Raw genomic sequence first — 27954 nt, forward strand, 5'->3', positions numbered from 1 at the left:
TGTCCAGTCCCTTGCGAGAGGAAATAAATACTATTTTGCTCTTATGTGCTCATAAACTTTTGATTGTTCTAGGTCTCACAATAAAGCTCATGAGCAGTGTCCCATCCTCTGGTAGTGGAAAATAACCTGGCTGTGTCTCTAACTGGGCCAAGACCCTCAAGAATATCTCTCTCTCTCAGAGGATGAGGAGGAGAGGATGGATGGTGAAGTTTTACACAACCTTGAAGAGAGAAACTAGGTTTATGGAAGGACACGCAGCCAGCCCACTGGAGACAACAGATGGTAAATGAGGTTAGATACAAATAGATGTTCCATTTTTACACAGCTCTGTGTGTGTGTGTGTGTGTGTGTGTGTGTGTGTGTGTGTGTGTGTGTGTGTGTGTGTGTGTGTGTGTGTGTGCGGCCTCAATGAGGAATCAGGTGTTATGTTGTGTACTGTTGAGGGTACTGGAGGACTGGAGTTGGGAACCTCTGCTCTACAGTATCTCAGACAGACCATGCTGGTTCCACACGGCAAACTCATAATGAACACAGTGGGATGACATTAGCCTTGTTAAATGGGACAGGAAATATCCCCAGCACAGTGGTTATGTAGACCCTATCCCTGAGACTGCTTTAAGGTCATTTGCGGGGTTCGCCATAGCAGTGGGCTCAATTGACGGGTTGTGCTTCTCTCTCTGTGTGTGTGTGTGTGTGTGTGTGTGTGTGTGTGTGTGGGTGTGGGTTAGGGTTAGGTGGGGGTTAAGGCTTAATAGGCAAAATAGAAAGGATTAGGAATACAGGAAGTGGGTTATGAGTCAGCCGACAGGGACAGGAAGTTCCAGTGAGATGTACTTCCTTATCCCCTGCGTCACTCATGGCACCATATCCTCCTTCACTCCTTTTTAGGGAGAAGAGTTTAATCACACCTTTGACAAAACGTGTCACAAATAGCACCCTATTCCCTATTTAGTGCACTACTTTACACCAGAGCTAGTCAAACGTAGTACACTATATAGGGAATAGGGTGCCATATGGGATGCAGTCAAGTGAAGTGAAATATTCCCCCCTTTCCAGAAGACATAGTGGCAGGCTGGCAGAAGCAGTATCAGAACATTATGTAACACATCTGATAAGACTCTATTACATCATATGATATTAGTATTGGTAATGTCCTGTATGTGGTACCTTGGATTTACACTTTCCTAACAGAGTGACGTCTGCCTCTAGACTCAACATGGTTTAAAAACAATGGTGCCTTGGATGTCTACAAACCATGTGTTATAGTTACAAATCATGTGTTATGGTTAAGTGTCCAACTTAAATATTATTAGTGTTTTTAATGGGTTATGAACGGAGTGTAGAATGTGGGTACAGTTGAATATTATTAGTGTTTTTTTAATGGGTTATGAACGGAGTGTAGAATGTGGGTACAGTTGAATATTATTAGTGTTTTTTTAATGGGTTATGAACGGAGTGTAGAATGTGGGTACAGTTGAATATTATTAGTGTTTTTTTAATGGGTTATGAACGGAGTGTAGAATGTGGGTACAGTTGAATATTATTAGTGTTTTAAATGGGTTATGAACGGAGTGTAGAATGTGGGTACAGTTGAATATTATTAGTGTTTTAAATGGGTTATGAACGGAGTGTAGAATGTGGGTACAGTTGAATATTATTAGTGTTTTTAATGGGTTATGAACGGAGTGTAGAATGTGGGTACAGTTGAATATTACTAGTGTTTTTTAATGGGTTATGAACGGAGTGTAGAATGTGGGTACAGTTGAATATTATTAGTGTTTTTTAATGGGTTATGAACGGAGCGTAGAATGTGGGTACAGTTTAATATTATTTGTGTTTTTTAATGGGTTATGAACGGAGTGTAGAATGTGGGTACAGTTGAATATTATTAGTGTTTTTAATGGGTTATGAACGGAGTGTAGAATGTGGGTACAGTTGAATATTATTAGTGTTTTTTAATGGGTTATGAACGGAGCGTAGAATGTGGGTACAGTTGAATATTATTAGTGTTTTTAATGGGTTATGAACAGAGCGTAGAATGTGGGTACAGTTTAATATTATTAGTGTTTTTTAATGGGTTATGAACGGAGTGTAGAATGTGGGTACAGTTGAATATTATTAGTGTTTTTAATGGGTTATGAACGGAGTGTAGAATGTGGGTACAGTTGCGTATTATAAGTTAATAAAGGCAAAACAGAGAACAGAACTATATTGAATAGGTTCTAAGTCCTTCCTTAATTACAGTCCAAATCTAGTTTCCGTCCCGAATGGCACCCTATTCCCTACATAGTGCACTACTTTGGACCGAAGGGTGCCATTTGGGATGCATATCTGAACTCGTGAATAGTCTATTGTGGTGATAGTGAATGGTGATCCCTGCCTACTGTACAGCTGGGTAGACAGGACGGACACACCCTTACCCCTCCAGCCCAGGGTTATGGATCGTTAGTCACAACCACCATTTGGGCCATACAACAGCTGGCTGACTGGGCTAAGTGGGGGGGCGGGGCGGGGTGTGTGTCTGTGTGTCTGTGTGTGTGTGTGTCTGTGTGTGTCTGCGTGCATGCGTGTGTGTGTGTGAGGGGGTGTGCGTGTTCTTGCGTGCATGCGTGCGTGTGTGAGGGGGTGTGCGTGTTCTTGCGTGCGTGCGTGAGGGGGTGTGCGTGTTCTTGCGTGCATGCTCGTTTGTTCATGTGTGCTCTTTAGCCTCGGGCTATAAGAGGAGAAGAAGAGCTGTCACAGATACAGACCAGGGCTTTGTCTGTGGTAGGAACCAGGTGTGTTGGTTTACAAGCAGGCTGTTTGATGAAGAAATTAGGGAAAGGCTGTGCCCTGCATCAGTGCAGTGGAGTGGAAAGGAGGCTCACCATAGCAGGTGCTGCTATTCACAGCATGGTCATTAGAGATGATGGTAAACACAGGGTTGATGAGAGGAGAGATGCTACTGGGGGGTTATTGTGATGTACACACCAGACTAACCCAGCTGGAGAGATGCTACTGGGGGGTTTATTGTGATGTACACACCAGACTAACCCAGCTGGAGAGGAGAGATGCTACTGGGGGGGTTTATTGTGATGTACACACCAGACTAACCCAGCTGGAGAGGAGAGATGCTACTGGTGGTTTTATTGTGATGTACACACCAGACTAACCCAGCTGGAGAGATGCTACTGGGGGGTTTATTGTGATGTACACACCAGACTAACCCAGCTGGAGAGGAGAGATGCTACTGGGGGGTTATTGTGATGTACACACCAGACTAACCCAGCTGGAGAGATGCTACTGGGGGGTTTATTGTGATGTACACACCAGACTAACCCAGCTGGAGAGGAGAGATGCTACTGGGGGTTTATTGTGATGTACACACCAGACTAACCCAGCTGGAGAGATGCTACTGGGGGTTTATTGTGATGTACACACCAGACTAACCCAGCTGGAGAGATGCTACTGGGGGGTTTATTGTGATGTACACACCAGACTAACCCAGCTGGAGAGATGCTACTGGGGGGTTTATTGTGATGTACACACCAGACTAACCCAGCTGGAGAGGAGAGATGCTACTGGTGGTTTTATTGTGATGTACACACCAGACTAACCCAGCTGGAGAGGAGAGATGCTACTGGTGGTTTTATTGTGATGTACACACCAGACTAACCCAGCTGGAGAGGAGAGATGCTACTGGGGGGTTTATTTTGATGTACACACCAGACTAACCCAGCTGGAGAGATGCTACTGGTGGTTTTATTGTGATGTACACACCAGACTAACCCAGCTAGAGAGATGCTACTGGTGGTTTTATTGTGATGTACACATCAGACTAACCCAGCTGGAGAGATGCTACTGGTGGTTTTATTGTGATGTACACACCAGACTAACCCAGCTGGAGAGATGCTACTGGTGGTTTTATTGTGATGTACACACCAGACTAACCCAGCTGGAGAGATGCTACTGGTGGTTTTACTGTGATGTACACACCAGACTAACCCAGCTGGAGAGGAGAGATGCTACTGGTGGTTTTATTGTGACGTACACACCAGACTAACCCAGCATGGAGAGGAGAGATGCTACTGGTGGTTTTATTGTGATGTACACACTAGACTAACCCAGCTGGAGAGGAGAGATGCTACTGGTGGTTTTATTGTGATGTACACACCAGACTAACCCAGCATGGAGAGGAGAGATGCTACTGGTGGTTTTATTGTGATGTATACACCAGACTAACCCAGCGGGAGAGATGCTACTGGTGGTTTTATTGTGATGTACACACCAGACTAACCCAGCTTGGAGAGTAGACATGCTACTGGTGGGTTTATTGTGAAGTATACACCAGACTAGCCCAGCTGGTACAACCCCCCCCCCCCCCTTATCTCTGTCTCTCTCTCCTTAGACCTGTCCCCTGACAGGTCAACATAGAAGTGTTCCCTTCCTGCTGCTTGGCTGACCCTATCAACCTGCTCCTCTCACTGCTTTCATAACATTACCAGACTAGACCAGACCAGGCCAGGGAAAGCTGCATAATTACATAACATTCAATCTAAAGGCTCTCTCAACCCTCCACCATATGACTGTGTCTTATGTCTCTAGTGGGGAAAAAGGTTCAGGGTGGGTACACAAATGTTCAGTCAGATAGACACAACAGATTAGACACACGGCGACTCAACCGTGTGCATCATAATTCACTGACTCAAAGTCCCACTGAATGTTATTTTACGGTAGCAGCCAGGAGACTGAATGCTCTTTTACGGTAGCAGCCAGGAGACTGAATGTTATTTTACGGTAGCAGCCAGGAGACTGAATGCTCTTTTACGGTAGCAGCCAGGAGACTGAATGCTCTTTTACGGTAGCAGCCAGGAGACTGAATGTTATTTTATGGTAGCAGCCAGGAGACTGAATGCTCTTTTACGGTAGCAGCCAGGAGACTGAATGCTCTTTTACGGTAGCAGCCAGGAGACTGAATGCTCTTTTACGGTAGCAGCCAGGAGACTGACTACTCTTGTATGGTAGCAGCCAGGAGACTGAATGCTCTTTTACGGTAGCAGCCAGGAGACTGAATACTCTTGTATAGTAGCAGCCAGGAGACTGAATACTTGTGTATGGTAGCAGCCAGGAGACTGTACTCTAGGCTGGTGGTTTTATAGCAGCTAATCTCAATGAGTCACCCCGGCCTAAAAATCCCATCCAGACTTCTGTTTGTATTGTCTGTGTGAGTGTGTGTTCAGTCACTGGCTCATCCTTTCTTTCCCTGTCTAGTAAGCAGGGTGTCCTGAAGCAGGCATGTCTCCAGACCTCTTAGACATGGACAGGGAGGCATTTCTATGCCTGACAGAGCCCCCACACAGAAGGGTAATGTTTAGGAGGCTCTGTGGTGTCTTCTCTTCCTGGCTATACAGGATAACCAGTGATAATGTAGCCTCCTCCTCCCCCCCCCCCCCCCATCTCTCTCTCTCTCCACTGTTCATACAGTTTGAAGTCATTAGGTACCTCATCAATACAGCGACCAAGTGAGAAGCTCTCGTCGTGTATGTGTGTATGTATGTATATATATGTGGGCTTGTGTTTTGTGTGTGTGTGCACCCCACACGTAACCCCTCCAAGAGCCTCTGCTTCCTTCACACCTAGGTGTTAGTCAGAACGAGGAGACACACACAGCAGACTGTCTACTTTCCTCCTGCATACCTCACACTTGGAAAGTTCTAGTTGCCCAGCCAGGGGGTGACCAGAGGTCAAATAATACCCTCAGTATCTCCCTCCCCCTCCCACTGTCTCTTCACACAGTACAGAGGTTGAGTAACCCACTAGACCTATTTTAGTACTAGTCAACAAAATACCTGAAATATCTCTATAATTCACATGTCATGGCTACAGGGAAGGTGGTTCAAGGTGCATTATTAAATGGATTTGTCAGTTCACGTTCAGTGGGACAAAACTTTAATTTTTACTCGTGCATCTCAGCTCATCAAAACTCACAAGTTAAAGACAACAGAATTAGAAAAGAGACTCATTCTTCTGAGGTCTGGTAAACACTGAAAACACATGTTATAGATGGAAACTAAATGTAGCTACATGGGCCTTTAAAACGGACTAAAAATGTACTTTTAAACTGACCTTTGACTCATCTTGTATAAGCAGTGTGACCTCTGAGACAATACAACTGATTTTGTCTCCTGAAGCCACGTGTGTAATTATGGCCATAAAACAACATTAAATGAGCTTATTGCTTAATTTAAATTGGAAAGCTGAAATCCCACGTGGCCTCATCAGGGAATTCAAGGGATTTCTGATTGACACGCCATGAACATAGGAGTGTTTATGAATATTTATCAAAGAAACACCAACACATCACACTATATTTAGTTGCCAGACGCTGCTTTTTGATGTTCTTACATCACGACCTTCATTATAATCCTGTTATTCACTTGTTGTAACACACCAAGTTCCAACTGTCACACACGTTTCATTGGCGATTAGTCGTCGTCTAAAACTCACCACTTTGCCGGATTGTCTCTCGATGGCTTTCTTCACTTTGCCGTATGTCCCTTTCCCCAGTGTCTCCAGCAGTTCGTAGCGGTGCTTCAGGTTGTGCTTGTGGTGATGTTTCTTCACGCTAGAGTTAGACCATCTCCCGTCATCCAGGATCGAGATGTCACCAAGGTAGTCGACAGGTAAAGGTCTGTCCCCCCAAATCTGCACATCGCTCTGTCCTACCTCAGTCCCTGCGCTGGACGTGGACACATTGGACACGTTAGATGCCGTGGACACATTGGATAGCCGACGAGCTTTTGAAGCAGTTTCCATCAGGATAACTAATAAAGTGTCAATATGATCAAATCCGAGTGGACCTAATGACGGCTATCCGTGCTTTAATGTATGTGTCCTTGGAAATACACCTCTAAATACATACAAATATTTGTGTTTTGATGAAAAGTAAATGATTCAATTATTGGAGCAAAATCTCTTATTCCTCAATTGTAAAGACGTTGCTACTGTGCTCCGTTCTCGTCTCTCCCTTATGGTAATCCAGTTGATGCTCTAATGGTAGCAAAATGAGATCAACCGGGCGTTTTGGAATTGTTGGATACAGCTTCGCATTCATTCTCTATCAGAACCATGTGCGTAATTGCTCTCTCCGATGTTGCGCTTGTCTTGAGAGCGACGATCCGCGCCTAGGTCATAGCTGTGGATGCGATGTATTCGAGTGTGACACACAAAGCTGTTCGGGTTTGTACCATTCTCATCGGCTCTCTTTCATACGCCCTCTCTCCCTTTCGCTGTTTCTTTTTATCAGAGAGAGGTGTAAGGAGCTGGAGCCAGTAGCGGCAGGCGGGGGGTGGGGTCTAGAGCCCTACTGTCCCCTTTCCATGATTGCCTTTTGTGTATGTTATTAGAGAGAGAGACATGGGCTAAAAGCAAGTATTGTGCACTGCGCTGGCTTGGCCTGTTGAAAGAACAAGCAAACTTGGAGCAAAAGACAATTTTAGAAAAGTATGAATGTCTTACTAGACATGCTCTTGCTTTGATAAAGGGGTATATTAGTCAATTCTCTGTAGAATTCTCGAGTAAATGTATTCCAACCTTGAGATGAGGCGACCTTGGTTTGTTCTATAGCTCTGTAGCAGGCGATGTGTGTAATTACTTAACATTGTGACACTCCTCTTGAACATGGTGTGCCTATGAGTGCTCAGACTACCTAATGGTAAACCAGGACCTCCTGTAGTCCCTAGGGAAATGATTTACACCAGCCCACTGATAGGATCCATGTTAGTGTGTGAGATCCACTTGACTGGCCTGCTAGCCTTAGCCAATGTAATGTTGTTATAGTAAGACGTCATACAGACAGACATCTCTTCGGCAGAGGGACACTGATAGGATCCACGTTAGTGTGTTAGATCCACTTGACTGGCCAGCTACCCTTAGCCAATGTAATGTTGTTATAGTAAGATGTCATACAGACATCTCTTCGGCAGAGGGACACTGATGCACCAACATGGGGCTAGCTTTATTTATTCATTAGTATAGTAGCCTGTATGTATAGAATGATATGTCCTCCTTCTGAGAGCATTTAAAGGACTAATGCAGCCGTTTTTATCTTAATATCAAATCATTTCTGGGTTACAATTCAGTACCTTACTGTGATTTTGCCAATTTTAAATGAAAACAAATAAGTAACAACAGAATTTGCTTACCAAACAGTATGTTTTTCACACTGTTGTATTTAGACATTTGCAAGACAAACTGACAGCCACAACCAACCATAGAGTTATAATCCATAGATGGCAGTTCCTATTCAAGTCAATCTGACAGCCACAACCAACCATAGACATAAAATCCATAGATGGTAGTTCCTATTCAAGTCAAAATGACAGCCACAACCAACCATAGACATATAATCCATAGATGGTAGTTCCTATTCAAGTCAATCTGACAGCCACAACCAACCATAGACATATAATCAATAGATGGTAGTCCTTATTCAAGTCAAACTGCCAGCCATTGCTAGTGTACCCATGAGTTTAACAGTCAAATTGACAGGGTCAGAGGTCACAAAACCCTTCTATGGATTATGTCTATGGCCACAACACAACAAGCTGTTTCACACATAGAATAAGGAGCGATAAGCAGACCAAAGACGGCAGTAATGATAAGGAGTCAAATAAAGACAGCACTTCTAAAAGCCTATTTCACACCAGTCTGCTGAATCTGTAAGATCAATTTTCTTTCATTTTCATATCTTCACAAATGAAAATGTGGCACTGACTCGCACACGGGTTGATTTTTCAGCACTGTCTCAATGAAGAGTTTGGTGTTCGACTAACCATGTGTGACGTGGAAGCGCAGCTACAAGCCTGCTAGAGTTAGCGGCAGGCGGACAAGCAATATCCACTGTCATAGTACGGATGAAGCCTGAGCTGGAATGTGAAGCAGGTTAGCTTTAGAAAACCCTGAGTTGATGTAGCTTACTTCGTAGTATACCACTCAGATGTTAACCTAATCCTGATTTACAGTCACCTTTGGCCCCACAGTACACACCATCTATTCTATGACATCCCCTTATGGTCAGTCATGTCTGGTTCAGTTTAGCACGGTCCTGTTTAGCTGTAATACAGTGTGTGTCTGTTTCAATGTGTTTGGTAATGGGTAACAGTGTTGATTCTTTTAACATTATACCCTCATAGGTCTGTGAAGAATGATTTCAAATGACTAACACGTTTTTACATACAACAGAGATGGTGTGATGGGATCCTATCTCAAGCAGTGCCATCTAGTGGGGAGAAAGGAGAAGTGTCATCACTGAGTTAATTAGCAGTGCCAATGTCAGAGGAGAAGGCACTTGTGACATGACCTGAAAAGTTAATATTTTCCTCTAAAAAGCCTTGGAGAGTGTTGAGACTAGAAACCTCATTCTGTGACCTCTATCTCTCCCTCCAGACAGATGTAAAGAAGCTAGGCCCTCCATGTAGACCAGAGAGTAGCAGAGAACACTGTGGAGAGAAACAGCAGGTTACCAATAGAATAGATCAGAGACCAGAGGAACTTTAATCCTGAAGCATGGAGAGCAGGTCCCTAGGAGAGGTATCATCGTATTGTCCTCCACCAACCAATAGATGTGAGTCTATGAGCGTGTACTCAGAGTATTGTCCACATCCTGCCTTTTTATTCTCATCTTGTGACTAAACAGGTCTTTGTACAAATGTTCAGTTTTCTTTCAGTTTTCATCCTGTTTTCCACATGGATCAGTAAGTTAGACTTTCGAGTGACACTTTCTCCGCACACATCACAGCTTATTTATTTCTCTCCTGTGTGAGTCCGTATATGCATCGTTAGGGTCCCCTTCTGGCTGAAGCTTTCCCCACAGTCTACACAGCTAAATGGTTTCTCTCCTGTGTGAGTCCGTATATGCACCGTTAGGGTCCCCTTCTGGCTGAAGCTTTCCCCACAGTCTACACAGCTAAATGGTTTCTCTCCTGTGTGAGTCCGTATATGCACCGTTAGGGTCCCCTTCTGGCTGAAGCTTTTCCCACAGTCTACACAGCTAAATGGCATCTCCCCTGTGTGAGTCAGTATGTGCCTACTAAGGTTCCCCTTCTGGGAGAAGCTTTTCCCGCAGTCACCACAGCTAAATTGTTTCTCTCCTGTGTGAGTCAGTATATGCATAGTTAAGTTTTCCCTGCGTTTGAATCTTTTCCCACAGTCACCACAGCTAAATGATTTCTCTCCTGTGTGAGTCAGTTCATGCTTCTTTAGGTTCCCCTTTAAATGGAAGCTTTTCCCACATTCATCACAGCTAAATAATTTCTCTCCTGTGTGAGTTCGTATATGCTTAATTAGGGCCCCCTTCTGATTGAAGCTTTTCCCACAGTCTCCACAGCTAAATTATTTCTCTCATGTGTGAGTATGTTTCCTAAGTTTCCCCTTCAAATTGAAGCTTTTCCCGCAGTCAGCACAGTTAAATGGTTTTTCTCCTGTGTGAATCTGTATATGTGCGGCTAGGGTCCACTTGCGACTAAAGCTCTTCCCACAGTCACCACAACAATAACGTTTCTCCCCTGTGTGAATCCTCATGTGCTTGGACAGATCTACTTTGAGATTGAAGGTCTTGCCACAAACAGGGCAGGTGTTGGGTTTCCCACTGTGACAGAGGCAGACATGGGCCTTCAGTTTACAGGTGGAGTTGTAGTGTTTTAAGCACAAGCGACATTCACTGAGTCTCTTCCTGATGAGAGTCACATGCCTCTGCAGGTCAGTTCTCTCTGCAAATGTTTTTCCAGACGTGGTGCTGGGTTTGAAACAGTGTTCCACCACTGATGGATTTGGATCCAATGGCGGCTGCAGTCAAGTGCTGCTGGGTCGCTGCTTACGGCTGAGATTTGTCTGGAGGCATTGTTCTGATTATCTGGAGGGTCACAGGGAATGTAGAGGCCCTTAAGGTGGGTCACAGTAACAAAAGGTGTGAGTTCCACTTGTTTAGGATCACTCTCTCTGTTCTCCACAGTCTGGGTTTGGGGAGAAGTGAAGGGCTGAAGTGGGTCCTCCTGATCACATTCACTTTTCACACAGGAAGGAGTGAATTTGAAATCAGCCTCCAGCCCTTGAAGCTGCTCTTCCTCCTGACTGGTCCTGAGTTCCTCCTGTTCCTCTTTAATCTGTGGAAGCACTGGGTTCTCCTGCCCCAGACTGGGGCTCCACTCCTGCTCACAGTGCTGCTGATCAGGGAGAACCTCCTCCTCAGAGACAGAGAGCTGCAGGGAGTCTGGAGGAAAGGAGAGAGGAGCAGAGGTTCTCTATACAGCCTTTAGACAGTTGTTACTAGCTGACACAGCCACAGTCATAAATCCTGCCTATTTCTAAAATGTCTCTTCTTGAAGCAGAACTGAACTTGAGAACCAACTTCTCTCGTTGAAAACGGCATACGTGACATCAATATAAGTCAGGAACATTTATGCCAGTGCCAAAATTGACTAAAAAGTGCAAGTAGGTTAATTTTGGTCATAAAGTCAGTCTCTTCCAAAACTGAGTTGTGAGATTGTAGTACAAGTGTTCATCATGACTTGAGGGTTGGGTTTGAGTTTGGGTTTGATTTCCACAATGCCCACTAACACGGGAAAACAGCTGTGGTGACTTAACTCTATCGAATCGTACAGCAGAACACAGTGAGAAAGACCTGCCCAGCAGTTGGTTTACATAGTAAAAAAAGTGTTGTCCTTCAAAAATACTGCACCAAACACCTTAGCTAGATGAAATAATGGCACCGGAGGGGATGGCTGCCGCTTTACGGGCTCCCGACCAACTGTGCTATTTTGTTTGTTTTTCATTTATTTTGTACATATTGTTGCTGTTACCGTCTCTTATGACCAAAAATAGCTTCTGGATATCAGAACAGCGATTACTCACCTCGAACAAGACAAAGATTATATGTTTAATGAGTCCGACGTGAAGGATATACTGCTTCCTCGAGACCAGGCCCAAATCCTCGTCATTCGCGTGAAGAAAAAACTGAGAAACCGGGGGCAGAGGTCGGAGAGCCTTGTGAGAATTCATCGGCGAGTGGGTAGACCGCCACTACTATCCGTCCTATTGGCCAACGTGCAATCACTGGAAAATAAACTGGATGATCTATGATTAAGACTATCCTACCAATGGGATGTTAAAAACTGTAATATCTTATGTTTCACCGAGTCGTGGCTGAACGATGACACAGATAATATAGAGCTGGCTGGGTTTTCCATGCATTGGCAGGACAGAGCAGCTATGTCTGGTAAGACGAGGAGCGGGGATGTGTGTCTATTTGTCAATAACAGCTGGTGTGCGATGTCTAATATTAAAGAAGTCTGGAGGTATTGCTCGCCTGAGGGAGAGTATCTCATGATAAGCTGTAGACCACCAAGAGTTTTCACCTCTATTTGTAGCCATCTATTTACCACCACAAACTGATACTGGCACTAAGGCTGCACTCAATGAAACCGGGGGCAGAGGTCGGAGAGCCTTGTGAGAATTCATCGGCGAGTGGGTAGACCGCCACTACTATCCGTCCTATTGGCCAACGTGCAATCACTGGAAAATAAACTGGATGATCTATGATTAAGACTATCCTACCAATGGGATGTTAAAAACTGTAATATCTTATGTTTCACCGAGTCGTGGCTGAACGATGACACAGATAATATAGAGCTGGCTGGGTTTTCCATGCATTGGCAGGACAGAGCAGCTATGTCTGGTAAGACGAGGAGCGGGGATGTGTGTCTATTTGTCAATAACAGCTGGTGTGCGATGTCTAATATTAAAGAAGTCTGGAGGTATTGCTCGCCTGAGGGAGAGTATCTCATGATAAGCTGTAGACCACCAAGAGTTTTCACCTCTATTTGTAGCCATCTATTTACCACCACAAACTGATACTGGCACTAAGGCTGCACTCAATGAGCTGTATACCGCCATAAGCAAATAAGAAAATTCTCATCTAGAAGCAGCGCTCCTAGTGGCCGGGGACCTTAATGCAGGCAAATTTAAATCTGTTTTACCTCATTTCTATCAGCACGTTAAATGTGCAACCAGAGGGGAAAAAAACTCTAGACCACCTTTACTCTGCAAAGAGACGCATATAAAGCTCTCCCTCACCCTCCATTTGGCAAATCTGATCATAATTGTATCTTCCCGATTCCTGCTTACAAGCAAAGACTGGAGCAGGAAGTACCAGCAACTCGCTCAATATGGAAGTGGACAGATGACGCGGATGCTACACTACAGGACTGTTTTGCTAGCACAGACAGGAACATGTTCCGGGATTCATCCAGTGACATTGAGGAGTATACCACCTCAGTCACCGGCTTCATCAGTAAGTGCATCAACGACGTTGTCCCCACAGTGACCGTACATATCCCAACAAGAAGCCATGGATTACAGGAAACATCGGCACTGGGCTAAAGGCTAGAGCTGCTACTTTCAAGGAGCAGGACACTAATCTGGATGCTTATAAGAAATCCTGCTATGCCCTCAGACGAACCATCAAACAGGCAAAGCATCAATACAGGACTAAGATTTTATCCTACTACAATGGCTCCGATGCTCGTCGGATGTGGCAGGGCTTGCAAACTATTACGAACTACAAAGAAAAACCCAACCGCGAGCTGCCCAGTGACAAGAGCCTACCAGACGAGCTAAATGCCTTTTGTGCTTGCTTCGAGGCAAGCAACACTGAAGAAGGAATGAGAGCACCAGCTGTTCTAGACAGTGTGAGCAAGACCTTTAAACAGGTCAATGGGGCCAGACGGATTACCAGAATGTGCACTCAGAGCATGAGCAGACCAACTGGCAAGTGTCTTCACTGCCATTTTCAACCTCTCCCTGACCGAGTCTGTAATACCTACACTACCAGTCAAAGGTTTTAGAATACCTACTCATTCAAGGGGTTTTCTTTATTTCTACATTGTGGAATAATAGTGAAGACATCAAAACTATGAAATAACACATATGGAGTCATGTAGTAACCAAAAAAGTGTTAAACAAATCAAAATATATTTTATATTTGAGATGCTTCAAATAGCCACCCTTTGCCTTGATGACAGCTTTGCACACTCTTGGCATTCTCTCAACCAGCTTCACCTGGAATGCTTTTCCAACAGTCTTGAAGGAGTTCCTACATATGCTGAGCACTTGTTGGCTGCTTTTCCTTCACTATGCAGTCCGGCTCATCCCAAACCATCTCAATTTGGTTGAGGTCGGGGATTGTGGAGGTCAGGTCATCGGATGCAACACTCCATCACTCTCCCTCTTGAAACAAAGGTGGAGGTGTGATGGGTCATTGTCCAGTTGAAAAACAAATGATAACCCACTAAGCGTAAACCAGATAGGATGGCGTATCATTGCAGAATGCTGTGGTAGCCATGCTGGTTAAAACAACGAAAAAGTAGTTTGTTCTGAACAATGTCGCGCGCCATAGTTTAAAAAGTCTGGATAGTGCTCAAACTAAAGATTTCATTTCTGAATTCTTTCATCTTTATGCACCGTCGCCATTTAAAAATAAGTGGAATTACGTTTAGACATTTTTACAAATTAAATACTAATGTCTTGAGTCAATAAGTATTCAGCTCCTTTGTTATGGCAAGCCCTAAATAATTTCAGGAGTAAACATTTGCTTAACAAGTCACATAATAAGTTGCATGGACTCACTGTGTGTTCAATATATTTTTTTATGACTACGTCATCTCTGTACCCCACACATACAATGATCTGTAAGGTCCATCATTCGGGCAGTAAATTTAAAACACAGATTCAACCTCAAAGACCAGGGAGGTTTTCCAACGCCTCACAAAGAAAGGCACCTATTGGTAGATGGGTAAAATAAAAGCAGACATTGAATATCCCTTTAAGCATGGTGAAGATATGAATTACACTTTGGATGGTGCATCAATACACCCAGACACTACAAAGATACAGGCGTCCTTTCAAAGTCATTTGCCGGAGAGGAAGGAAACCGCTCAGTGACTACACCACGAGGCCCATGGGGACTTTAGACAGTTGAGTTTAACGGCTGTGATAGGAGATAACTGAGGATGGATCAACTATATTGTAGTTACTCCACAATACTAACCCAATTGACAGAGAGTAAAAAAACATTACAAAACATGTATCCAGCTGTAATCGCTGCCAAAGGAAGGGTGCTGCTGAGGAGTCATGTTCTGTCTGCTCTCAGGAATAATGAAGCCCATGGGAGTAATAGGGTTAGGGTTAGGGTTAAGGGTGCTGCTGAGGAGTCATGTTCTGTCTGCTCTCAGGAATAATAAAGCCCATGGGAGTAATAGGGTTAGGGTTAGGGTTAAGGGTGCTGCTGAGGAGTCATGTTCTGTCTGCTCACAGGAATAATAAAGCCCATGGGAGTAATAGGGTTAGGGTTAGGGTTAAGGGTGCTGCTGAGGAGTCATGTTCTGTCTGCTCTCAGGAATAATGAAGCCCATGGGAGTAATATAATAAGTGGGACATAAATGACATTGAAATAAGTAGATGTTGTTAATTAATCAGAGGGTGATACAGCACCCCTACCTCCTCCAGTTATGGCTTTGTACTTTTTTCACAACAATTTCTTCAAAATTCACAAAAAGTGACATTAACTGATGAAGATTCTCAGAGAACAAAACGTATAATATCTCCTAAACCTGTGTTTACCACAGACCAAAACGCCATTCAATTTTCTCGTAGGCTTTTTTTTCAACTAACTATGCCAGAGTTAGTGCCTACAAATATATGACACCACGGTTTCTATCTATGGAATTTGTCTTGGCCGGTCTTCAGTTAAACTGTAATATCGAAGCTGTCCTCTCAGAACAGTTGAAACTAGGCTTTTAGATCGGAACCTGTGGCCTTGTTTTAGGCACAATTTTGTGAAAAGCCCCAAAGGCTTCATAAATCCTCGTTCTCCCCATCACTAGTAATAGTTCATAAAACATGGTAAACTTGTGGGTCACTGAAATCCCAAACAGTATATTTATTGAGTAGAACTGTAGCTATCAGTATATCTATACACGAACCTATTCTACGTAGTTGTATTTCCGGTGTGATCCGCAGCAGTCTCCGTAGTCGATCATTCTCCTCGTGGTACTCCGCTACTGTTTGCTCAAGTGCCTCGAAAATCTCCACAGCTGCCGCGGTTAAACGCTCATTTAAAAACACACGAAACGACTGAAGTTTAGACATGTTTCTGTCGACGGAGAGTTGTGTATTCAGCTAGTATGTTTACATCCACGAGGAAAGAATGGTGGGCAAGAACAAAACAATCTGCTCACAGTTTCTTCCGTATTGTCTTATTCTGTTTTTATCAGCGGGTGGCTAGTCCATAAACATAACAAAGCGCCCCGATGTGGGTGGGGTTATACTACAAGTTCCATACAAATTATAACGTAACAATATTATATCATTGTTTTCCCACGTGTTAAGTAATAGGCTGATCTAGGACGATCATTCCTTGCATGAACTGAATTAAAAGACAACACATTGTAACACGTGACTAATGGCAGCTGCTTGGGACTGATGGGACAGCAAGCACTAAACCAGAGAAGGCAGTTATGAACAGCAATTATAAAATAATGTTATTGAAATGTGACTGAAAAAACAATAATGCATTTAAAACAGTTTGCGCTTACACACACAGGAAGAGGGCAAGAGAGACTACATTCCCAATCTGGCCCTCATACCATCTCCACCATCAAATCATCCCCAGCTTCCACTTGGCTCATTCACCCCCCCTCCCCTCCCACGGTCATCACAGCTAAATGATTTCTCTCCTGTGTGAGTCAGTTTATGCTTCCTTAGGGTCCCCTTCTGACTGAAGCTTTTCCCACAGTCTCCACAGCTAAATGATTTCTCTCCTGTGTGAGTCCGTTTATGCTTCTTTAGGGTCCCCTTCTGACTGAAGCTTTTCCCACAGTCTTCACAGCTAAATGGTTTCTCTCCTGTGTGAGTCAGTTTATGCTTCCTTAGGGTCCCCTTCTGACTGAAGCCTTTCCCACAGTCATCACAGAGAAATGGTTTCTCTCCTGTGTGAGTCAGTTTATGCTTCCTAAGGTTCCCTTTCAAATTGAAGCTTTTCCCACAATCACCACAGATAAACAATTTCTCTCCTGTGTGAGTCCGTATATGCCTACTTAAGTCCCCCTTCTGATAGAAGTTTTTCCCACAGTCTCCACAGCTAAATGGTTTCTCTCCCACTCCTGTGTGAATCCTTATGTGCTTGGACAGATTCCCTTTGAGTTTGAAGGTCTTGCCACAAACAGGGCAGGTGTAGGGTTTCCCACTGTGACAGAGTCGGATATGGGCCTTTAGTTTACAGGTGGAGTTGTAGTTTCTTTTGCAGAAGCGACATTCACTGGGCCTCTTCTTTAAAAGAGTCACATGCCTCTGCAGGTCAGCTTTCATTGCAAACATTTCGCCACAGTCATGGCAGTGGTGAGTTTTTCTAGACATGGTGCTGGGTTTGAAACAGTGTTCCACCATTGACTGGTTTGGATCCAATGATGGGCTTGGATCCAATGACGGACTGGAATCCAATGACGGACTGGAATCCAATGGCGGGCTGGAATCCAATGGCGGGCTGGGATCCAATGGCGGGCTGGGATCCAATGGCGGGCTGGGATCCAATGGCGGGTTGGGATCCAACGATGGGCTGCTGTCAAGTGCCGCTGGGTCGCTGCTTAAGGTTGAGCTTTGGCTGGAGGTATTGTTTTGATTATCTTGAGGGTCACAGGGAATGTAGAGACCCTTTAGGTGGGTCACAGTAACAAAAGGTGTGAGTTCCACTTGTTTAGGGTCACTCTCTCTGTTCTCCACAGTCTGGGTTTGGGGAAGAGTCAAGGACTGAAGTGGGTCCTTATCACATTCACTTTTCACACAGGAAGGAATGAATTTGAACTCTATGATATCAGCCTCCAGACTGGTCCTGAGTTCCTCCTGTTCCTCTTTAATCTGTGGAAGTTCTGGGTTCTCTTGCCCCAGAGTGGGGCTCCACTCCTGCTCACAGTGCTGCTGATCAGGGAGAACCTCCTCTTCAGAGACACCGAGAGAGAGCTGCAGGGAGTCTGGAGGAAAGGAGAGAGGAGCAGAGGTTATCTTTTAGACATCAGGGTTGGGATCAATTCGAAGTTAAAACTAGAACCCTTAGTTAATACATAACATGTTTTGATGGTTCAGACCTTGCAGCCATAGCTCAGTCTGTTGAGAGTGGTTTCATTTCTCCAGGCTCATCATCACCTTTTACCAAAACAGAGGCAGGGTAACCCCGCTTCATTATTGTTTCAATTAAGGACTCTGGCTTTAAGTAGATTCATGAAATAAACAAACATTCCAATTCAATAATTGAACAACTATAATCTACTATCAATTACTTCTCAATAAACTGATGATATGCTATTTATTTCAAAAGTTCTTTGTAAAAAAATGTATTTACGAATTCAAATCACTTCCTGGTTTTCGTGACAATGTTTGTATCCATGTACGGTATTAGCAAAGATGGTTTGGTATGAAGAGATGTAGAAACCGCTTCTTAAAAATAAATCCCCGATCACGCATGTAGGCGATGTCATGGCGACGTTAGCTAGCTAAACGCATGTGCAGACACACGTCATTGGGTCTAACCAGGGCCACGTTCGGTACATAAAAACGGAATAGACCGTCCAATTGAACAAAAACGTCGCTGTACTGAGAGACCAGTTAAAAAACGGGGATGGGTTGAGTTATGGGTTCAAAATGTACCGCTGCCCTATAAGTTCATCACTCATTGCTTCAAGATACACCGTGGCACACCCACCAAACGGAAGAAACGTATCTCAAAGTCTGTCAAGAACGTACAATAGCGTTTTGGGAAAATGTGTCGTTTAGTACAAACCGTTTCGCAACGTAGCAAACTAACTGAACGCACCCCATAGGAGAACGACTGCACATTGAATGTTGCCACAACTTTGGAAGTATGCTTGGGGTCATTGTCCATTTGGAAGACCCATTTGCGACCAAGCTTTAACCTGATGTCTTGAGATGTTGCTTCAATATATCCACATAATTGTCCTGCCTCATGAAGCCATCTATTTGTGAAGTGCACCAGTCCATGATGCTGCCACCCCTGTGCAAACAAAAAGCTGCTTAATTTAAGGTTAGGTTTAAAATCCTATTTTAAACATATTTTTTTTTTAGAAATGGGCAGGGTTTATGACTTTGTGGCAACTAGTGACGACACTGGGGCCTCCTTTATAAACATGGCGACGCACAAAATCTGCCACAAAAAGTGTGTGCCAGTTCACAGAACAGTTGGCATTTCTAAAAACTGAACTTGACATGAGAATGTGCTGATCCTCCCACAAATTTAAGAACATGCATATGCACCATTTCTAGTGGTTTAAGTATTTCATTACAATTGTTGTAAAAGTAGCCTAGTAGTGGCCTGGAAGTGGTGTTGGAGAACCAGTATGAGGCACTGTTTCCTCTGGTAAAAAAACTTATCCCAGAGCAGTGATTGAGGACATTGTCCTGTGTTGGGTTCAGTCTTTCAGCTGGGATGTTAAATGGGTGTCCTGACTCTTTGGTCACTAGAGATCCCATGACACTTATCATAGAGTATGGGTGTCAATTCTTGGCTAAAAACCCAATCTGGCAACCTTATCATCTACAGCTTCTCATTGGCTCATTCATCTCCTCTGTAACTATTCCCCAGGTTGTTGCTGTAAACGAGAATTGTGTTTTCAGTTAACTTACCTGGTGATGGCACTCTTATTCAAAACAATAAGATGATCTGTTAGTGGAGATCCATTTTTTTTCTTCATCTTTCCATTGTAAAAGTGTATTTTTTATTTATTTAACTAGGCAAGTCAGTTAAGAACAAATTCTTATTTACAATGATGGCCTATACCGGGCCAAACCCGGACGAAGCTGGGCCAATTATGCGCCGCCCTATGGGTCTATGGGCGGCAGGGTAGCCTAGTGGTTAGAGCGTTGGACTAGTAACCGGAAGGTTGTGAGTTCAAACCCCCGAGCTGACAAGGTACAAATCTGTCGTTCTGCCCCTGAACAGGCAGTTAACCCACTGTTCCCAGGCCGTCATTGAAAATAAGAATTTGTTCTTAACTGACTTGCCTGGTTAAATAAAGGTAAAATAAAAAAAATAAATAAAAAAATGGGTCTCCCAATTACGGCCGGATGTGATACATCCTGGAAATAAATTAGGCATCTATTTACCATTTTATTTCCATGATCATTGCAGAATAAATTTATTTCCTTTTCGGACTGTGATGGTTTCATCCTCGCGAAATAGCCTCTAGGCCTACAAACGTCCCATCACTCATTTAATTGGAACCACTTTACAGTAGTAAATAGATCAACTATTCGAAGTATTTTGCTCTGTGATCTGAAGCGCATTAACGGTAAAACAGAAGGGTCATCTTTCCAATTTTCCTTTATTTTGTCTCAAGTAAACAATATTTGATTTATAAACATAATATATATATTTTCATAATCATTGCAGAATATATCCCACGACAATTTTTCTGGCCATGATGCGTTCATATTCCCGAATAAGCTTTAGTTTACAGCAAATGACCACGCCCGTCTCATTTAAATTGTATCTAATAGAGTAAAATACTTGAAATAATAGCCTGTAATTGTAGTTCTTTCAGAAACGGTAAAATATAGCAAATGTCACTGTAAAAGTTTTTAAACAGTCTGCCAACACCTCCAGAGGCATTTGATCAAGTTCCGCCGTTGCTATACTTCCTTTAAACGGCATTGGCCTAATTCCAATTCTTCCAAAGTACACAGCAAATGAGCGCGTTATAAAACGATGAATGGGCGTTTTTCAGGCAGTTGTAATGCTCGTTCACGCGCGCAGTTTCAGTGCGGGGCTGATTTATAATGGCAAACAGGCGTAAGCCAAGTTTATAAATCTTAATATTTGTGTAATTGCGCAGTCCTTTCAGAAGTGGAGCACGCAGATATGTAATGTGAAACGTTAGCGACTGTTATGAGGCCCCTGGTCTGCCGAACCTGCGTTTGGAAGTCTCGCGATGTTGGGCCTCTGGTTTTAGAAACGGGTAATAGTTTTTTTTTTAAACATATTGAAATGGTGATCACTGTAACAGTTTATTTATTGAGCAGAACTGCTAGTGATCTACATACGAACCTACGTTACATAGTTTTATCTCCGGTGTGATCCGCAGCAGTCTCCGTAACCGATCATTCTCCTCCTGGTAGTCCGCTACCGTTTCTTCAACTGCCCCGAAAATCTCCACAGCTGCCGCAGTTAAACGCTCATTTAAAAACACACGAAACGACTGAAGTTTAGACATGTTTCAGTGGACTGAGAGTTGGGTATTCAGCTAGTATGGCTTCGTCCACGAGGAAAGAATGGTGGCAACAAACAAAACAAACCCGCTCCCAGTTTTACTTCCGCATTATTTCTCTGTTTTTATCAGCGGGTGGCGATCCCATGTGGGTGGGGGTTTTTACTCCACACCAATGATAATGGAAATAGATAAGTACATGTGGGGAAACAGTTACATTAAATAATAGGGTAAACGGTATAATAATACCGTTTCAATTAGGATATTCAACGAATATTCCGCTTTCAAACCATTTGAGCCACAGACTCCAAATAAGTGTCATGATGTTTGAAAAATTGTGCACAACATTGCACAGGTCTTATTTTCACGATTTGGACATTCATTTCAATAGCTCCTTGGTCCACTGACTACCCTTCTATTGCACACCCTTTAATTTCTCAATTTTAATATCACACGTTTTTACATGAATTTTTCAAAGTTTAACATTTCAATAGCTCTTTGGTCATGTGACCTAATGACCTCAAACAAGGTTCAGAATGTCCAATTATTTCTCTCCTGTGTGAGTCAGTTTATGCTTCCTTAGGGTCCCCTTCTGACTGAAGCTTTTCCCACAGTCTCCACAGCTAAATGATTTCTCTCCTGTGTGAGTCCGTTTATGCTTCTTTAGGGTCCCCTTCTGACTGAAGCTTTTCCCACAGTCTTCACAGCTAAATGGTTTCTCTCCTGTGTGAGTCAGTTTATGCTTCCTTAGGGTCCCCTTCTGACTGAAGCCTTTCCCACAGCCATCACAGAGAAATGGTTTCTCTCCTGTGTGAGTCAGTTTATGCTTCCTAAGGTTCCCTTTCAAATTGAAGCTTTTCCCACAATCACCACAGATAAACAATTTCTCTCCTGTGTGAGTCCGTATATGCCTACTTAAGTCCCCCTTCTGATAGAAGTTTTTCCCACAGTCTCCACAGCTAAATGGTTTCTCTCCCACTCCTGTGTGAATCCTTATGTGCTTGGACAGATTCCCTTTGAGTTTGAAGGTCTTGCCACAAACAGGGCAGGTGTAGGGTTTCCCACTGTGACAGAGTCGGATATGGGCCTTTAGTTTACAGGTGGAGTTGTAGTTTCTTTTGCAGAAGCGACATTCACTGGGCCTCTTCTTTAAAAGAGTCAAATGCCTCTGCAGGTCAGCTTTCATTGCAAACATTTCGCCACAGTCATGGCAGCGGTGAGTTTTTCTAGACATGGTGCTGGGTTTGAAACAGTGTTCCACCATTGACTGGTTTGGATCCAATGATGGGCTTGGATCCAATGACGGACTGGAATCCAATGACGGACTGGAATCCAATGGCGGGCTGGAATCCAATGGCGGGCTGGGATCCAATGGCGGGTTGGGATCCAATGATGGGCTGCTGTCAAGTGCTGCTGGGTCGCTGCTTAAGGTTGAGCTTTGGCTGGAGGTATTGTTTTGATTATCTTGAGGGTCACAGGGAATGTAGAGACCCTTTAGGTGGGTCACAGTAACAAAAGGTGTGAGTTCCACTTGTTTAGGGTCACGCTCTCTGTTCTCCACATTCTGGGTTTGGGGAAGAGTCAAGGACTGAAGTGGGTCCTTATCACATTCACTTTTCACACAGGAAGGAATGAATTTGAACTCTATGATATCAGCCTCCAGACTGGTCCTGAGTTCCTCCTGTTCCTCTTTAATCTGTGGAAGTTCTGGGTTCTCTTGCCCCAGAGTGGGGCTCCACTCCTGCTCACAGTGCTGCTGATCAGGGAGAACCTCCTCTTCAGAGACACCGAGAGAGAGCTGCAGGGAGTCTGGAGGAAAGGAGAGAGGAGCAGAGGTTATCTTTTAGACATCAGGGTTGGGATCAATTCGAAGTTAAAACTAGAACCCTTAGTTAATACATAACATGTTTTGATGGTTCAGACCTTGCAGCCATAGCTCAGTCTGTTGAGAGTGGTTTCATTTCTCCAGGCTCATCATCACCTTTTACCAAAACAGAGGCAGGGTAACCCCGCTTCATTATTGTTTCAATTAAGGACTCTGGCTTTAAGTAGATTCATGAAATAAACAAACATTCCAATTCAATAATTGAACAACTATAATCTACTATCAATTACTTCTCAATAAACTGATGATATGCTATTTATTTCAAAAGTTCTTTGTAAAAAAATGTATTTACGAATTCAAATCACTTCCTGGTTTTCGTGACAATGTTTGTATCCATGTACGGTATTAGCAAAGATGGTTTGGTATGAAGAGATGTAGAAACCGCTTCTTAAAAATAAATCCCCGATCACGCATGTAGGCGATGTCATGGCGACGTTAGCTAGCTAAACGCATGTGCAGACACACGTCATTGGGTCTAACCAGGGCCACGTTCAGTACATAAAAACGGAATAGACCGTCCAATTGAACAAAAACGTTGCTGTACTGAGAGACCAGTTAAAAAACGGGGATGGGTTGAGTTATGGGTTCAAAATGTACCGCTGCCCTATAAGTTCATCACTCATTGCTTCAAGATACACCGTGGCACACCCACCAAACGGAAGAAACGTATCTCAAAGTCTGTCAAGAACGTACAATAGCGTTTTGGGAAAATGTGTCGTTTAGTACAAACCGTTTCGCTACGTAGCAAACGAACTGAACGCACCCCATAGGAGAACGACTGCACATTGAATGTTGCCACGACTTTGGAAGTATGCTTGGGGTCATTGTCCATTTGGAAGACCCATTTGCGACCAAGCTTTAACCTGATGTCTTGAGATGTTGCTTCAATATATCCACATAATTGTCCTGCCTCATGAAGCCATCTATTTGTGAAGTGCACCAGTCCATGATGCTGCCACCCCTGTGCAAACAAAAATCTGCTTAATTTAAGGTTAGGTTTAAAATCCTATTTAAAAAATATTTTTTTTTAGAAATGGGCAGGGTTTATGACTTTGTGGCAACTAGTGACGACACTGGGGCCTCCTTTATAAACATGGCGACGCACAAAATCTGCCACAAAAAGTGTGTGCCAGTTCACAGAACAGTTAGCATTTCTAAAAACTGAACTTGACATGAGAATGTGCTGATCCTCCCACAAATTTAAGAACATGCATATGCACCATTTCTAGTGGTTTAAGTATTTCATTACAATTGTTGTAAAAGTAGCCTAGTAGTGGCCTGGAAGTGGTGTTGGAGAACCAGTATGAGGCACTGTTTCCTCTGGTAAAAAACTTCTCCCAGAGCAGTGATTGAGGACATTGTCCTGTGTTGGGTTCAGTCTTTCAGCTGGGATGTTAAATGGGTGTCCTGACTCTTTGGTCACTAGAGATCCCATGACACTTATCATAGAGTATGGGTGTTAATTCTTGGCTAAAAACCCAATCTGGCAACCTTATCATCTACAGCTTCTCATTGGCTCATTCATCTCCTCTGTAACTATTCCCCAGGTTGTTGCTGTAAACGAGAATTGTGTTTTCAGTTAACTTACCTGGTGATGGCACTCTTATTCAAAACAATAAGATGATCTGTTAGTGGAGATCCATTTTTTTCTTCATCTTTCCATTGTAAAAGTGTATTTTTTATTTATTTAACTAGGCAAGTCAGTTAAGAACAAATTCTTATTTACAATGATGGCCTATACCGGGCCAAACCCGGACGAAGCTGGGCCAATTATGCGCCGCCCTATGGGTCTCCCAATTACGGCCGGATGTGATACATCCTGGAAATAAATGAGGCATCTATTTACCATTTTATTTCCATGATCATTGCAGAATAAATTTCTTTCCTTTTCGGACTGTGATGGTTTCATCCTCGCGAAATAGCCTCTAGGCCTACAAACGTCCCATCACTCATTTAATTGGAACCACTTTACAGTAGTAAATAGATCAACTATTCGAAGTATTTTGCCATGTGATCTGAAGCGCATTAACGGTAAAACAGAAGGGTCATCTTTCCAATTTTCCTTTCTTTTGTCTCAAGTAAACAATATTTGATTTATAAACATAATATATATATTTTCATAATCATTGCAGAATATATCCCACGACAATTTTTCTGGCCATGATGCGTTCATATTCCCGAATAAGCTTTAGTTTACAGCAAATGACCACGCCCGTCTCATTTAAATTGTATCTAATAGAGTAAAATACTTGAAATAATAGCCTGTAATTGTAGTTCTTTCAGAAACGGTAAAATATAGCAAATGTCACTGTAAAAGTTTTTAAACAGTCTGCCAACACCTCCAGAGGCATTTGATCAAGTTCCGCCGTTGCTATACTTCCTTTAAACGGCATTGGCCTAATTCCAATTCTTCCAAAGTACACAGCAAATGAGCGCGTTATAAAACGATGAATGGGCGTTTTTCAGGCAGTTGTAATGCTCGTTCACGCGCGCAGTTTCAGTGCGGGGCTGATTTATAATGGCAAACAGGCGTACGCCAAGTTTATAAATCTTAATATTTGTATAATTGCGCAGTCCTTTCAGAAGTGGAGCACGCAGATATGTAATGTGAAACGTTAGCGACTGTTATGAGGCCCCTGGTCTGCCGAACCTGCGTTTGGAAGTCTCGCGATGTTGGGCCTCTGGTTTTAGAAACGGGTAATAGTTTTTTTTTTAAACATATTGAAATGGTGATCACTGTAACAGTTTATTTATTGAGCAGAACTGCTAGTGATCTACATACGAACCTACGTTACATAGTTTTATCTCCGGTGTGATCCGCAGCAGTCTCCGTAACCGATCATTCTCCTCCTGGTAGTCCGCTACCGTTTCTTCAACTGCCCCGAAAATCTCCACAGCTGCCGCAGTTAAACGCTCATTTAAAAACACACGAAACGACTGAAGTTTAGACATGTTTCAGTGGACTGAGAGTTGGGTATTCAGCTAGTATGGCTTCGTCCACGAGGAAAGAATGGTGGCAACAAACAAAACAAACCCGCTCCCAGTTTTACTTCCGCATTATTTCTCTGTTTTTATCAGCGGGTGGCGATCCCATGTGGGTGGGGGTTTTTACTCCACACCAATGATAATGGAAATAGATAAGTACATGTGGGGAAACAGTTACATTAAATAATAGGGTAAACGGTATAATAATACCGTTTCAATTAGGATATTCAACGAATATTCCGCTTTCAAACCATTTGAGCCACAGACTCCAAATAAGTGTCATGATGTTTGAAAAATTGTGCACAACATTGCACAGGTCTTATTTTCACGATTTGGACATTAATTTCAATAGCTCCTTGGTCCACTGACTACCCTTCTATTGCACACCCTTTAATTTCTCAATTTTAATATCACACGTTTTTACATGAATTTTTCAAAGTTTAACATTTCAATAGCTCTTTGGTCATGTGACCTAATGACCTCAAACAAGGTTCAGAATGTCCAATTATTTCTCTCCTGTGTGAGTCAGTTTATGCTTCCTTAGGGTCCCCTTCTGACTGAAGCTTTTCCCACAGTCTCCACAGCTAAATGATTTCTCTCCTGTGTGAGTCCGTTTATGCTTCTTTAGGGTCCCCTTCTGACTGAAGCTTTTCCCACAGTCTTCACAGCTAAATGGTTTCTCTCCTGTGTGAGTCAGTTTATGCTTCCTTAGGGTCCCCTTCTGACTGAAGCCTTTCCCACAGTCATCACAGAGAAATGGTTTCTCTCCTGTGTGAGTCAGTTTATGCTTCCTAAGGTTCCCTTTCAAATTGAAGCTTTTCCCACAATCACCACAGATAAACAATTTCTCTCCTGTGTGAGTCCGTATATGCCTACTTAAGTCCCCCTTCTGATAGAAGTTTTTCCCACAGTCTCCACAGCTAAATGGTTTCTCTCCCACTCCTGTGTGAATCCTTATGTGCTTGGACAGATTCCCTTTGAGTTTGAAGGTCTTGCCACAAACAGGGCAGGTGTAGGGTTTCCCACTGTGACAGAGTCGGATATGGGCCTTTAGTTTACAGGTGGAGTTGTAGTTTCTTTTGCAGAAGCGACATTCACTGGGCCTCTTCTTTAAAAGAGTCAAATGCCTCTGCAGGTCAGCTTTCATTGCAAACATTTCGCCACAGTCATGGCAGTGGTGAGTTTTTCTAGACATGGTGCTGGGTTTGAAACAGTGTTCCACCATTGACTGGTTTGGATCCAATGATGGGCTTGGATCCAATGACGGACTGGAATCCAATGACGGACTGGAATCCAATGGCGGGCTGGGATCCAATGGCGGGCTGGGATCCAATGGCGGGCTGGGATCCAATGGCGGGTTGGGATCCAACGATGGGCTGCTGTCAAGTGCCGCTGGGTCGCTGCTTAAGGTTGAGCTTTGGCTGGAGGTATTGTTTTGATTATCTTGAGGGTCACAGGGAATGTAGAGACCCTTTAGGTGGGTCACAGTAACAAAAGGTGTGAGTTCCACTTGTTTAGGGTCACGCTCTCTGTTCTCCACATTCTGGGTTTGGGGAAGAGTCAAGGACTGAAGTGGGTCCTTATCACATTCACTTTTCACACAGGAAGGAATGAATTTGAACTCTATGATATCAGCCTCCAGACTGGTCCTGAGTTCCTCCTGTTCCTCTTTAATCTGTGGAAGTTCTGGGTTCTCTTGCCCCAGAGTGGGGCTCCACTCCTGCTCACAGTGCTGCTGATCAGGGAGAACCTCCTCTTCAGAGACACCGAGAGAGAGCT

The 27954-nt window shown here is 43.5% G+C and overlaps 3 protein-coding genes and 1 pseudogene across 3 annotated transcripts in view; all 4 read right to left on the reverse strand.

The window, feature by feature from the left end:
- Positions 1 to 7287, reverse strand: part of LOC118936537 (NUAK family SNF1-like kinase 1) — a 24936-nt gene extending 17649 nt beyond the window's left edge. Inside the window, exon 1 of the mRNA XM_036945208.1 lies at positions 6487 to 7287. Coding sequence (XP_036801103.1) covers positions 6487 to 6795 — 309 coding nt within the window. The 5' untranslated portion in view covers positions 6796 to 7287. The remainder of the gene's footprint in view (positions 1 to 6486) is intronic.
- Positions 7288 to 7901: 614 nt separating this feature from the next.
- Positions 7902 to 27954, reverse strand: part of LOC110490709 (zinc finger protein 250) — a 38376-nt gene continuing 18323 nt past the window's right edge. The window contains exon 3 of the mRNA XM_036945211.1: positions 7902 to 9586. The gene's annotated coding sequence lies outside the window, so the exon portion shown is untranslated. The remainder of the gene's footprint in view (positions 9587 to 27954) is intronic.
- On the reverse strand, positions 9630 to 10371 carry LOC118938839 (annotated as a pseudogene).
- On the reverse strand, positions 9643 to 21663 carry LOC110490706 (zinc finger protein 184). The gene is given in 4 exon segments (XM_036945212.1): positions 9643 to 10829; positions 10832 to 11248; positions 16017 to 18059; positions 21146 to 21663. Coding segments are annotated over 3 exon segments (1032 nt in total). The 5' UTR covers positions 16183 to 18059; positions 21146 to 21663; the 3' UTR covers positions 9643 to 10380.

The sequence above is a fragment of the Oncorhynchus mykiss genome, chromosome 15, assembly GCF_013265735.2.
Source record: "Oncorhynchus mykiss isolate Arlee chromosome 15, USDA_OmykA_1.1, whole genome shotgun sequence".
Taxonomy (NCBI): Eukaryota; Metazoa; Chordata; class Actinopteri; order Salmoniformes; family Salmonidae; genus Oncorhynchus; species Oncorhynchus mykiss.